The 13322-nt window shown below is 36.3% G+C and overlaps 1 protein-coding gene across 1 annotated transcript in view; it reads right to left on the minus strand.

Annotated features, from left to right (window-relative positions):
* The window catches only part of LOC103036794 (mitogen-activated protein kinase kinase kinase kinase 5-like), a 51739-nt gene that overhangs the window by 16447 nt on the left and 21970 nt on the right, over window positions 1-13322 (minus strand). Inside the window, exons 3-18 of the mRNA XM_022669255.2 lie at window positions 13014-13104; window positions 11902-11966; window positions 11213-11268; window positions 11070-11117; window positions 9895-9937; window positions 9580-9652; window positions 8389-8520; window positions 6568-6630; window positions 5074-5155; window positions 4225-4341; window positions 3121-3202; window positions 2980-3038; window positions 2748-2812; window positions 2021-2062; window positions 595-615; window positions 382-427 (exon numbers count right to left, since the gene is read on the minus strand). Coding sequence (XP_022524976.2) covers window positions 382-427; window positions 595-615; window positions 2021-2062; window positions 2748-2812; window positions 2980-3038; window positions 3121-3202; window positions 4225-4341; window positions 5074-5155; window positions 6568-6630; window positions 8389-8520; window positions 9580-9652; window positions 9895-9937; window positions 11070-11117; window positions 11213-11268; window positions 11902-11966; window positions 13014-13104 — 1085 coding nt within the window. The remainder of the gene's footprint in view (window positions 1-381; window positions 428-594; window positions 616-2020; window positions 2063-2747; window positions 2813-2979; window positions 3039-3120; window positions 3203-4224; window positions 4342-5073; window positions 5156-6567; window positions 6631-8388; window positions 8521-9579; window positions 9653-9894; window positions 9938-11069; window positions 11118-11212; window positions 11269-11901; window positions 11967-13013; window positions 13105-13322) is intronic.

Consider the following 13322-nt stretch of genomic DNA (forward strand, 5'->3'; position numbering starts at 1 on the left):
GACAGTGTCCTCTGCTGAGAAGTGCTTGATACATCTAGTTAGCTACACTGTTATAATCTCAGTCTGCCAAAGTCAGAGCGCACCTGACTCTTAAAAGGAATGGCAAGTAACATTCTGATTGGTTTGTTTCACATTACACCCAAAAACATTTATAATTAAATAAAAGAATTAGTGCATGCTTTTGGTGTGTGTTGAGCGTACTTTTCCCGTCATTACGATAGCAAAGACACACTGACTCCCCCTAAATTAAGCTGCACGTTGCACGGTTGATGGCTTGCCTAAATATCACTTAAATAAAGCCCTATAACTTATTTGTTCATATTTCACCAAATGCAGTTTAACTACACCCATTTAGCCTACAGCATTTTAGCACTAACATACCTTTGGAGGAAGAGGAGGGGGAATATCACCAACAGGCAGTGTGTTACTGTGGGAGTGGGCGTGGTCGGGGAGAGAGAGAAAAAGAGACAGACAAAGATAAAGATGAAACATAAACATTTGCTCATTTTATTCTTAATATTTTTTGTTCTGTCAATGTGTGTGTATGTGTATGTGTGTGTGTGTGTGCGTGTGTGTGTGCGTGTGTGTGTATACCTGGTGAAATGGCTGACTGGTCTGTAGAAGGAAACCGGACAGACTTGATTAAACATTAATTTATTAATGCAGACAGTCAGATTCTGTTGTTAGTAAAAACAGAGCATTTTAAACAAACTAATACTGAGTCTCTCTTTTTTAGTTTCCTGTTCAGGTCAAACGAAAGGGGAATTCCACCAGTGTTTGTAAGATTTCTGTTCAGGTGTGAACAAAGTGGGTTTGGTGTGAAAAGATGTAAAATCTACTCAAAACTGTTCACAGTTTATAGTGAGTGAATAGAAGATTCATAAATAAAACATTTTATTAACATGCAGGGCCAAAGATAAATTCCAGAAAACAGTTGGGACACACCTTCTAATTCAATGTTTTTCGTTCTTTCTTTCTTTATTTATTTAAATGATTTCCTACATTGAAGATTAATATTAAAGACATGCAAACACATGGAATTATGTAGTAAACAGTAAAAAAAAGTGTTAGTCCTCCACATTTAATCCCCTGATCTAAACCTGATCAACTGAGATGATGATTTGGGATGAGCTGAAAAAGCAGCGACAATTGTTCAGCACCTCCAGGAACTCCTTCCTTCAAGACGCTGAGAAAACTATTCCAGGTTACTCTCCCTCATGAAGACACTGAGATAAAAATACCAAGAGTCTGCAGATCTGTGATAAATGAGCTACTTAGAAGAATCTAAAGTATAAAACGTATTCTGGTTTGTTTTATAATTTTGTGTACTAAATAATTCCATGTGTGTTCTTGTATAGCTTTAATGTCTTCGCTATTAAATTTACAATGTAATAAAGTAAGAATGGTGTGTTCAAACTTTTAACTGGCTTTGTATATAAGCTCAGAAGACGTGTGTAAAAACACTGGTGAGTTTGAATAATGGATGCACAAAAAAAAAAACATTTTTGTCTGAATATTGAATACATTCTTTTAGAGGTTTTTATTTGTTTTGCAACTTTATTGAAAGTTGTTATATATTCTAAATGTATTTTTGTATTGTTTTTTAAAGAAATAGCAATTACAAAACTACAATTTAATAATGTCACTTAAATATCACACCTTATAATATACTATCAGACATACCAACAAAGCAATTTATGATCTAAAATAGAATAATTGTAGTTTGATATCACTTATTATAAGTGTTTTTTTGCCACTTTCAGACTGTTTTGGTTGCCAAATATTCAGTGAATCCCTAGTGTGGATTGTATATAATATGGCTAAATTTATAGTCATTATTATTGAAACATAATAAAAAAGCTTCTACTCAACCTTGTTGCTATGTTTCTCCTACACAAAGGTTTGCTTTAAATAACCCAATCTGGATATCCAGCAACTGTTAAACAAATATTGTTAACTTTTCTAAACCTTGTTCTACTTGACTTAAAATTGACATAAAAAGAAACAGAAAATGTCTTACATTTCTACATCGTCATAGTCATCCGAGTCTGTGCTGTCATCCCTGTCAAAAAGAGGACATGTGTCATATATCATAAAATAGTTTGGACACACCTTCTCACTCAAAGTTTTTTCTTCCCTCTACATTGTAAATGAATACTCAAGTCATCCAGACTATGAAGGAATACATTTAGGTGCTCTTATCTGGAGAGCTGTGCAACAGAGGGAACTCTTGCTGTTCCTTTCCCATTAGAACGTTTTTCATGGTCTTGTGACTGAACTTGAGAATTCTTGGATTTATTAACCTTCATTTTTACTTATTTTTTTCCTTTAATTAGTTGGGTAGTTCTTGACATAATATGGAATATTATCACAATTTTACAACTTTACAACTGATGCTCTTAAACACATTAAGAGGCACAAAATTCAAGTAATTAACTCTTGATGAGTTCAGCACAGCTGTTAACTGAAAGCCTGAATTCCAGGTGACTCTACCTCATAAAGCTGACTGAGAAAATACCAAAGCTGTCATCTATGCAATATGTGCTACTTTGAAGAATCTAAAATATAAAACATTGTAGTTTGTTTAACACTTTTTTTGTTTAATAAATAATTGCAATGTTTTCTTTATAGTTTGGATGAAGGAGTGTTAATCTACAATACAGAACATAAAAAAGTCACTGAATTTAAGAAGTGTCCAAACTTTTGGCTGGTACTGTATATCTATAATATGAGTCAGCAGTCCTTACCTGACTGGGAGTTTGGGTGGAGTGCCTGAAGAACTTCCCCACTGACATCCACTAGATGGTCTTAACTATAGCAATAGAAGGAATATATGTTATTTGTGGAGCAATCTGAGATTTAATGACACACCTAATGATTTCCTAAGGAATCTTAATTTTGCAGGCAAATGCATACACACATAAACATGAACTGTAATCATTAAGCTAATGCTAACTTTAGCTAATGTGTAGCACTTACTGTAGCATCTGGCGACTCTTTCTTTTGGCTCACAGGTCTCTGTGTGTAGATCTGATCCACTGAAATGGAAGGAACTGGCTTTAGAATAACAGAAAGAGAGAGAGAGGTAGAGAAAGATGGAGCAAAGTGAAAGACTCTTACAGCTGATGTCAGAGTTGCTTCTCTCAGCCTGGTTGTGGCGGTTAATTGAGTGAATTCTTCGCAGAGACGTTGGCACTGCCATCTGTGGGATAATACCGTGTTACATGTAGGGGGATTAAATAACAGAGGTGAATGGCGTTTTAAGTCTTTGTCTGGCAAGAACATGTGATACCAATATTACCAATCTTAACAATGTTAACACCAATTAACCCAGAATCAGATAAAAGTTTTCAAACACACTTATTGGTTAGTAGTTCAGTAGCTGCAGAGCTGTATGACCCAAACAAACTGCTTTATTTTCTCTTTATCTTATCAATAACTTTATTACTGCACTTCACCTGGCAGACCTTTAATTATTCTCTTCACTGCTGAAACTGAGCTGAAGGCTAAAGCTGTTGCCATGTGGGTCAGCCAGACGTCTTCCTGTATCAGTTTTCTCCAATTTCCAAGAGTCTTTTGAAGCTTTAGGAAACAGTACACACTGCTCTCTGACTTTATCTGTAATTTCTCTAAAGAAAAGACTTCTACTTTTAATAGTTACATAGTTCTCTGTGTCTATTTATTATGATGAAAGTGTGAATGTGCTGTGTGTGTGTGTGAATGCTGCAGTAGAGAGTAACAGCAGTAACACCATCTGTTCCAGCACTGATTTACTGCAGACAAAGTCTTTGGGAATTGACTTTTTTTTCCCTAAATTTCCAAAGCTTATTTTATTTTCATTGCTATTTGCCAGCTGTAAACTGTTAATCAATGACTTGTTTGCTAAAAATCACCCATATTCCTTTTAACAATATATGATATTTTTAGTTTTTTACAATATACTTTAACAATATACTATTATTAAATTTTTATGAGTTTTTTAATTGTTTTGGTTCATTTGTTTTCCTAAAGGTCCTGGCAGTTTGCTGTACCATTTCTAGTTATTGACTGGAACTAAAAGCTTAATCAGTATGAAAAATATCAATATCAAGCAGTGAAGTTGTTCTAATTCCTTACAATACATATCATATCTGCTAATTGGTGTACATTCTCAAACCAGACTTCCTGTTTCTTTACACACCACTCTATAGATGATATTAAATGTGTGTGTCTGGTGGGGTGTACCTCGATGTCTTCATCGTCCGGTTGTAAACATTCCTTCAGTTTCTCAGGATGCCTCAGTTTGTCCAGCAGCTCCAGGGTTAACTCCTGCCTCAGACACGGCTGGGTCACGAACAGGTGCTGATGGAGAGACAGTACCAGTCAAAACCTCACCTTCTTATTCAATTTTTTTTGTTTCTAAATGGATTCTGAAGTTATCCAGACTATGAAGAAACACATAAGGAATATAAAGGTGTTAAACAAACCGAAATACTCTGTGAATCGTTTAGGCTGATAATCCTGATTACTTTTTGACCTGCGCAACAGAGGGAACTCTTGCTCTTCCTTTCCTTGGGCAGTTCTGATGAGAGCCAGTTTCATCATAATGTTTTTGATGGTCTTTGGGACTGCACTTGTTCTTAGTTTTTTTTTTTTCAGATTGACTGACCTTTATTTTTTGACCGTCAGTATTATTTTTTTCGGTACTTAGTTGAGTAGTTCTTGTCATAATATGGATTAGAACATTACTCAAATAGAGCTATTCACTGTACACCTGTAACTCTACCTCTTAACAACTTTACAACTGATGCTCTCAAACACATTAAGAGACAAGACATTCAAGAAATTAACTCTTGATGAGTTCAGCACAGCCGTTAACTGAAAGCTACTTTCAGAAAATGCTACTTTGAAAAATGTGAAATACAAAACATATTCTGGGTTGTTTAACACTTTTTGTTTACTAAATAATTAAATAACATTTTTCTTGGCTTAGATAACTTTATTATTAATCTACAATGCAAAACGTTTTTAAAAATGATGAAAAAACATTTGAATTAAGGTGTATGTGTATATGTGTAAGTGTGTATTACTCACTGTGAGCATCTTCTTGGCGCCCGGTCTCTTTTTGGGGTTCCTGATGAGCATCGACTTCACAAAGTTATAAAACACTGACGACCTAAAACACAAACACAGACACACACACTTATATTGCACACTACAATACTAAGTTTTTGCTCTATGTTCATATGTTTATGTTTAATGAGCAGTTTAGTGTAAATATAACACAATTAAGGTACAGTCAATCAACCAAGACATATTTCCAGAGATCCCTCCTCTCACAGAAGTTTGGAGGTGTGTAGTGATGAACTCTGAAGCTACATGAAGTTTGGAGGTGTGTAGTGATGAACTCTAAAGCTACATGAAGTTTGGAGGTGTGTAGTGATAATCTCTGAAGCTACATGAAGTTTGGAGGTGTGTAGTGATGAACTCTGAAGCTACATGGAGTTTGGAGATGTGTAGTGATGAACTCTGAAGCTACATGAAGTTTGGAGGTATGTAGTGATGAACTCTGAAGCTACATGAAGTTTGGAGGTGTGTAGTGATGAACTCTGAAGCTACATGAAGTTTGGAGGTATGTAGTGATGAACTCTGAAGCTACATGAAGTTTGGAGGTGTGTAGTGATGAACTCTGAAGCTACATGAAGTTTGGAGGTGTGTAGTAGTGATTAACTCTAAAGCTACATGAAGTTTGGAGGTGTTTAGTGATGAACTCTGAAGCTACATGAAGTTTGGAGGTGTGTAGTAGTGATGAACTCTGAAGCTACATGAAGTTTGGAGGTGTGTAGTGATAATCTCTGAAGCTACATGAAGTTTGGAGGTGTGTAGTGATAATCTCTGAAGCTACATGAAGTTTGGAGGTGTGTAGTGATGAACTCTGAAGCTACATGAAGTTTGGAGGTGTGTAGTGATGAACTCTGAAGCTACATGAAGTTTGGAGGTATGTAGTGATTCTGTAGTGACTCTGTAGAAAGTTGGTGAACTCTGTGCACTATGCTCCTCAGCATCCACTGACGGCGCTCTGTTATTTTACACTGACAGAGCACAGAATTGCTGTCGTTCCCGGTCTCTTCCACTGTGTTATAATATCACTGACAGTTGGCTGTGGAATCTTTAATAGTGAAAAAAATTCACAACTGGACTGCACAGCATCCTATCACGATACCACAGTGCTGGAGTTCATCGAGCTCCTAAAAGTGACCCATTCTTTCACTAATGTTTGTAGAAGCAGTCTGCAGCATGACTAGCTGCTGCTTCTATACGCCTGTGGACACGGAAGTGATTAGAACCTGATTTCAGTGATTTGGGTGGGTGAGCGAATTCTTTTGGTGATAGAGTATGTTGGTAAATATGGGTGGGACGAAGGTGGAACACAAGGCTGGTTTATCTGCGCTGATTTATAAATAGAAAACAGTGTTCAGGTGTGCATAAGCACTATATTAATATGGCATAACAGGTCAACATCCAACAAAAGCAACATTATAAATGACAATAAGGGCACAGTGCATTAATATAATAAACGTCTCTCACCATTTGGACTTGTCTTTGAGTTTAGGAGGCTGGTATCCACTCTTAGACATGAGGAACAGCACCCTGAAAACACAACCCGGCAAAATAATACATTTATACCCTGTTCACACTGAGCTACCCTACAATTTATGTTAATAACAGAACTAATATTCACAAAAAAAACGAAGCTCTTTTACCTTTTAAAGGTTCTTCACACTCAAAAAACGGTAACACGATACAATAGGGGTCACAAATAACAGTACTTATGGCAGTAATAATAAACATTGTTAAATGGTTATTAAAGTTAATAGAAATAGGTATTTTTACAGCATTAACAAACTCAAAGTAGTTCCACACTTCATTAGTAGAATTCTGAGGCACTAAAGACACTAAAAACTTTGCCTGGACAACACTATGTCCCTATCATTAACAGTGTAAGCCCATTGGGAGCATCAAATAAAAGCGCTGTATTTCAGACTGCTGGAGGAGAACTAATGCTGGAGGTGGTCTTATCAACAAAAGTTTGTACTCGTTCTGACGTTTCATTACACCCCAAGCCCATTTCACAACATTTTTCTCCTGTAAGAATGTGGTAAATAATAGTAAATTGAGACATTAGTTGTAATGTTGTAATGATTAATAATGTGGTATTTGTTGTCAGTGAATAATTGGTTGAGCCATTTTGCCATAAGTACTGTTAATTAATGTAGCCTTAATGTAAAGTGTTACTCACAAATTTATAAACAGTACATAACGAGACAATCATGTCTGTGGTCGGGGTGGGCGTTAGTGCGTCTGGAACAAAATGAAACAAAAGTTTCTGCATGTTCGTGTGTGTGTGTGTGTGTGTGTGTGTGTGTGTGTGTGCGCGTGTGTGTAGGAATGTACTCATACGTTTGGTCTACCCGACATAAGCAAGTATGACATCACTGTGTGGGAGGATGGGGAAAGACTGTCTTTGTGTGTGTGTGTGTGTGGTAATGTATGCACTTGGGCTACAACTGATGATTATTTTGGTGGTTGACTAATCTGATGTTTTTTTTTTTTTTGATAAACTGATTAGTTACCGATTTTGCCATACCCTTTATTGATGGTCGATTATATCTACTAATCGTTGCAGTTGTGTTTACACTCTTAAAAATAATGATGATTGATGATGATCTTTGCTATCGTAACAATGGGAAAAGTACACCTTGCACAGCTTGAAATGCGCAAAAGGCATGTACTAATTCTCTTAATTAATTATGTGTGTTTTGGGTGTAACATGAAATAAATTTCTTTAAGAGTTAGGTGCACTCTGACTTTGGCAGATTGCTATTTTAACAGTGCAGCTACCTGGATGCATCTAACGCTTCTCAGCAGAGGAAGCTGACCTGCTCTTTCATGCTATGAAGGTGCACAAGCAACTCATTTACGATAACAGCAATTTTATTTTATTTAGTATTCTGTTTAGTATTGATGTAAAAGTTGGGTTTGTGCACTGCATGCGTGTCCAAGGGGAGCACCTGTGTTTTCCATTGCCAAGGTAGCAATACACCAGAAATTTACCTGAACACACCTCACTTACAGACCACCACACCTGTCAGTGTAGATGTATTCAAAAGCACTGTTGCTGTTTAAATGATGCAAGTGGAAGATGTAAAAAAAAAAAAAAAGGCTGTTGTTGGGGTGTAAGATAGCAATGAACATCACAACATGGCATGTGCAGGGGTGCAGAGTGTAAGATGGGGCCTATTAGTTTCATAAACTAACAATGAATGCAAACAGTATGGGGGAGTACAAGAAAAGGTTTCGGGCGTGTGTGTGTGTGTGTTGGTTTGTATGATGTCTGTCTGTCGTTACCTCAGTGGGTGAACATCAAACAGAGGCGGCTGAAGCTCTGCGAGCTCAATAGCTGTAATCCCCACAGACCAGATATCACACAGCTCATTGTAACCCCCTTTAATCTCCACTGCAGCCACCTCAGGGGCCATCCTGCAGAACACATAACACTCTAACATACGTTTTACATTTCCACCCTAAAGTAACATTTTTGCCACATAATAACACAGCAAAGCTTCACATGAAGTTTCGGTTTCATCCTTGTAAGAATTTTGCAGAGGTTCATTGAAAAGGACAGGTTATTCAGTCACGGTCAGGTTTTTATATTTTATTTTCATTTGACTTTGCAGCCAGAATCTGTAGCCACATTTGGCCAGTTCACAAGCCTTATTTTTTATTTTATTACAGTAAAAAAACAGATCAGTCCAAATATTTATGAGGTCTGTTATCTTGTTTTTCTACCACTAAAGCCCTCACTCACTGCTGCCATCCATTTTCCTGTCTACTCATGCTCAGTTTTCATTCTTTTCAAGGAGTTTTTTCCTTATATTTAAAGAATTCCATCACATTGCCACAAATCAGATATGTATCGGATTTCAGCTATATCAAACAACATTAAATGAGCATTGTTTTTTGCTTTCATTACTTCTTTGTTTAACAATGCCTAATATGCATCATTTACTGTTAAAGTTGAGACATTGACATTAAAGGTTTAGAATGGTTAAACTAAGCTCCTCAACACTCACATTAATAATTAATTTTAGGAGAAATGGTAACACTTTACTTGGATGGTCCATTTGATGGCCACTTTGATGCTCAACTGACATTTAACTAACATTCAACTACATGTGAACTAAAATGAACTAAAAGGTGAAAGTAAATGATTCTCTATTGAATATAACCCAACATTCAACTCTAACCCAAACGCTTATCTTAATATTTTAGGATTGGGTTTAGGGTTAGATTTTAAGCTTAGGTTAAGGTGAGGGTTAGGGTTAGGTGTAGGGTTTGATTTTACGGTTGATTAAGGGTCAAGGTTAGGGTTAGGTGTAGGGTTAGGTTCTATTTTGAATTATTTACATTCAACATATGGTTAAGTTAAATTTAATGGACATTCAGTTCAGTGTTAGTTGAATGTCAGTTGAGCATCAATAAGGCCATAAAATGGACCATCCAAGTAAAGTGGTACCGGAGAAATGTGCTTGATCTTACCAATATGGAGTTCCTATGAAGGACATTCGACGTGCAAAAGTGGCGGTAATCTGTGCTGAGATTCCGAAATCCGCTGGAAATTTACAAAAAAAAAAGATTTGTGATCAGATAAAGAAATGGTGGAAACTGGACAGTCCAACATGGGTTTGTATGCCTTGGCTAAATTCAGTAAATACTGAATTTCAACTGACCAAGACTTGAACCATTAAGAGATTAATTTACTAAATAAATAAATTAATTATTTCAAGTGAGCTCTTTAAAATCATGCAGTCGTCAAAATACTTCTATCCAGTTCAGAATTGTGCAATCACTCACCTAATTTAACTTCACCGTTGTCATTCAGGAGAATATTAGCACCCTGGAGAAGAATTTTTAAATTTGGCATGACTGAGTGTACTGTGTGGATTGTGAATGATTAAAAGCAGTATAGTGACCACAGTGTATAGTAAAAGGACATTTTTCCCTCTTTACAGTGTCACGTACAGTATCTCCCAAAAGTGAGTACACCTATTACAATTCTGCAAATATTTTATTATATATTTTCATGTGACAACTCTATAGAAATGATACATGGATATAAGAAAATATCAGTATTTATCATCTATTATTATCTAGCACTTTCTTAAACCTCTTGCTACTGGAATCCTCCATTAGCGATGGAAACATGCCTTGCAGTCCAGTTTCCAAAAGAAAGGGATCATGCTCTGCTTTAGAATGACGATAATTGTACCAAAATGCTCCCCATTCACACCAAGAAGCTTGTAACACTAACAAGTCACATGACACCATTACCGACAATTACACAATTGGGCACAACTTGGACGTGTTCACTCTGGGGTGTAATCATTTCTGTTGTAGCTATTTAGACATTACTTGCGGAGTTATTTTCAGAAGACAGCAAATTCATGTTTACTTTCATTTCTATAGTGTTGTCCCATGAAAAGATATAATGCGATATTTGCAGAAACATGAGGGCAAATACTGTACGTACAGTACCAGTCAAAAGTTTGGACATACCATTTAATTCATTGTAAATGAATATTGAAGCCTTTCAGACTATGAAGGAACACATAAGAAATCCTGTAGTAACTTAAAAGTGTTAAAAAAAAAAATATATATATATATATATATATGTATATATATTCTGTGAAGCATTTAGGTCACTCTTATCTGAGGTGCTGTTAATTTTCTGTTTCTGAGGAACTTAGTCTTTTTTGGATTAACCTTCATTTCATTCTTTTTTATTCCAAGCCATTTTTCTTCACTAGGATGACTTTAATATTAATCTACATGTTAAAATAATGAAAAACCACAGAATTTAAAGTGTGTCCAAACTTTTGACTGGTACTGTAGTTGGTAACTTTAGTTGGTAGCTTATCATTGAAGGCATTATCACCAACAGTGGACAGCACAGTGCGTGGTAATAAATGGTTAGAGTTGTCCATATGTATACATCATGTGAAGACCAAAAATATAACAGTCAGTGTTACCTTAATGTCTCTGTGGATCTTCTTCTGTCCATGTAGGTAATCTAACCCCTGTTAACAACAGAGCCATGCATTAAAGAACTCAGTGATTTAAGAAACTTGTAATTGTACTTGTAAGTATATAAAGCATGAGTGTGTGACCTTACCTGCAGCATCTCTCGACACACATATGCTATCTGTTGCTCTGAAAGAGGACCCGTAACTGAGAGAGAGAGGAGAAGAGAGAGAGAGATATTAAATAAATATTACAGGAAGAATGTAATAAGAATTGAACCAGCACTGTTGTCCTGGGTTTCAAGTCCCTATCTGGGTGGAGTTCTTATGTTCTCCTCATGTGTGTGAGTTTCCTCCAGAGACTCCAAAGTCCAAAAACATGAAGATCAGGTAAATTGGATGATCTAAATTTTCCAAAAATTTACTGGGACAAAAGTGCAGGTCTCCAGGAGGACAGTTGTTTCCAGTTGAGAATATGCTGTGTGTGATTGGCTGCAGCTTCACTCCCGTGTATGTGGATTAATGTTGCGTGTAAATGGTTGTGTCTAACAAGTAATTGTACACCATGCTAATATCTGTGGGGTCCTGAGGAGTAATACATGGAGAGCTTCAGTTACAGTGCATTACCGGCCGATAATGGCACTCACAGAATGCCTCTCAGCCATCTCATCACATTGCAGGGTCAGAAATAACTGTGGTATAATACTTATGATACACATACAAAGTGTCCTATATAATCAGTGGAGCAGAAAAAAAATTTATAATGGGTGTAGAAACAAGGAGGTTTTATAATATTATGCTTCAGTAGTGTATAAAGAAAAAAAAATGTTATCAGACCCACCATGGTAGATATCCTGTAGAGAGCCGCCTCCACAATACTCCATACAAATCCATAATTTATTTGCCCTAAGGAAGAAAAATTAACATGTTAATTCAGTAATAAATGGTTAAAATGGCAACATGTACAAGTCATGTAGAGTGGGATTGATGGGCAACATTCTATTTTACAGAACCATGCCAGAACCATACATACCTCACAGTAAGGTATAAATATACACTGCTTAATGTCTGAGGTGCTGTTTCTCCATTAGTTTATGGTGAATGGATGCAGTGCCAGTCAAAAGTTTGGACACACCTTAAATTCTGTGTTTTTTTCATTATTTTAAAATGTTCTGCTTTGGAAATTAATACTAAAGTCAACCAAACTATGAAGAAATCATATTGAATTATTTACAAAAAAGTAAATAAGTGTTAAACAAACCAGAATATGTTTTAAACCGGAAGTTTTTAGGTTCTTTTAAGTAGCAGCTTTATAAGGTAGAGTCACCTGGAATTTAGGTTTTCAGTTAACAGCTGTGCTGAACTCATCAAGAGTTAATTATTGAATTTCTTGCTCCTCTTAATGTGTTTGAGAGCATCAGTTGTAAAGTTGTGAAGAGGTAGAGTTACAGGTATACAGTGAATAGCTCTATTTGAGTAATGTTCTAATCCAGATTAAGGCAAGAAATACTTAACTAAGTAAAGAATAAAATGCTTTTAGAAATGAAGGTCATTCACTGCAAAGACCATCAAAAACATAATGATAAAAGTAGCATTGATTAGGACCGCCCCAGGAAAGGAAGAGTAAGAGTTTCCTCTGTTGCACAGGGTAAGTTCATCAGAGTTACCAGCTCCACAGTTTTGTTTAACACTTTAAAGTTGACTACATGATTCTTTATGTGTTCCGGAAAATAAAAAAAACATTGAATGAGAAAAGTGTGTCCAAACTTTTGCCTGATACTGTATGTTCCCTGTTGGGTTTGGATGGTAAATGAAATATTTTTTGCTATAAGTATCATAGTTCTGGCCACCAACATCTTGTTCCATTTACCATCACTGTAAAGAAATCTTCATTGAGAGTTTCTCTACAATTAACCACAATTGCCCTCCCATCTCAAAGCCCCCTCCTCTGACCTGATGTAGCTGCCATGGTACGCCACAATGTTGTTGTGCTTACAGCTCTTCACCATCACAATTTCTTGCTGGATCACAGAGAAGTCATCCTCTAAAACGAGAAAAGAACAACCGACATATTGAGGGTGAAAAGTACTGTAAAGAACTGTGCTGTTCAGGGTCTGGAAACACTTTTCTGAACTGGCTGAAACCCAACCACCTACTTCAGTCTGTTTATATCTCTAGAGCCGGTGGGTTCTTGGCTGGTTTAAAAACACAAATATACCCCCCATGTCAAAACTAGTGAGGTTAATGTAGCTAACAGAGTAT

This window comes from Astyanax mexicanus, chromosome 18, assembly GCF_023375975.1.
Source record: "Astyanax mexicanus isolate ESR-SI-001 chromosome 18, AstMex3_surface, whole genome shotgun sequence".
NCBI classification, from domain to species: domain Eukaryota; kingdom Metazoa; phylum Chordata; class Actinopteri; order Characiformes; family Acestrorhamphidae; genus Astyanax; species Astyanax mexicanus.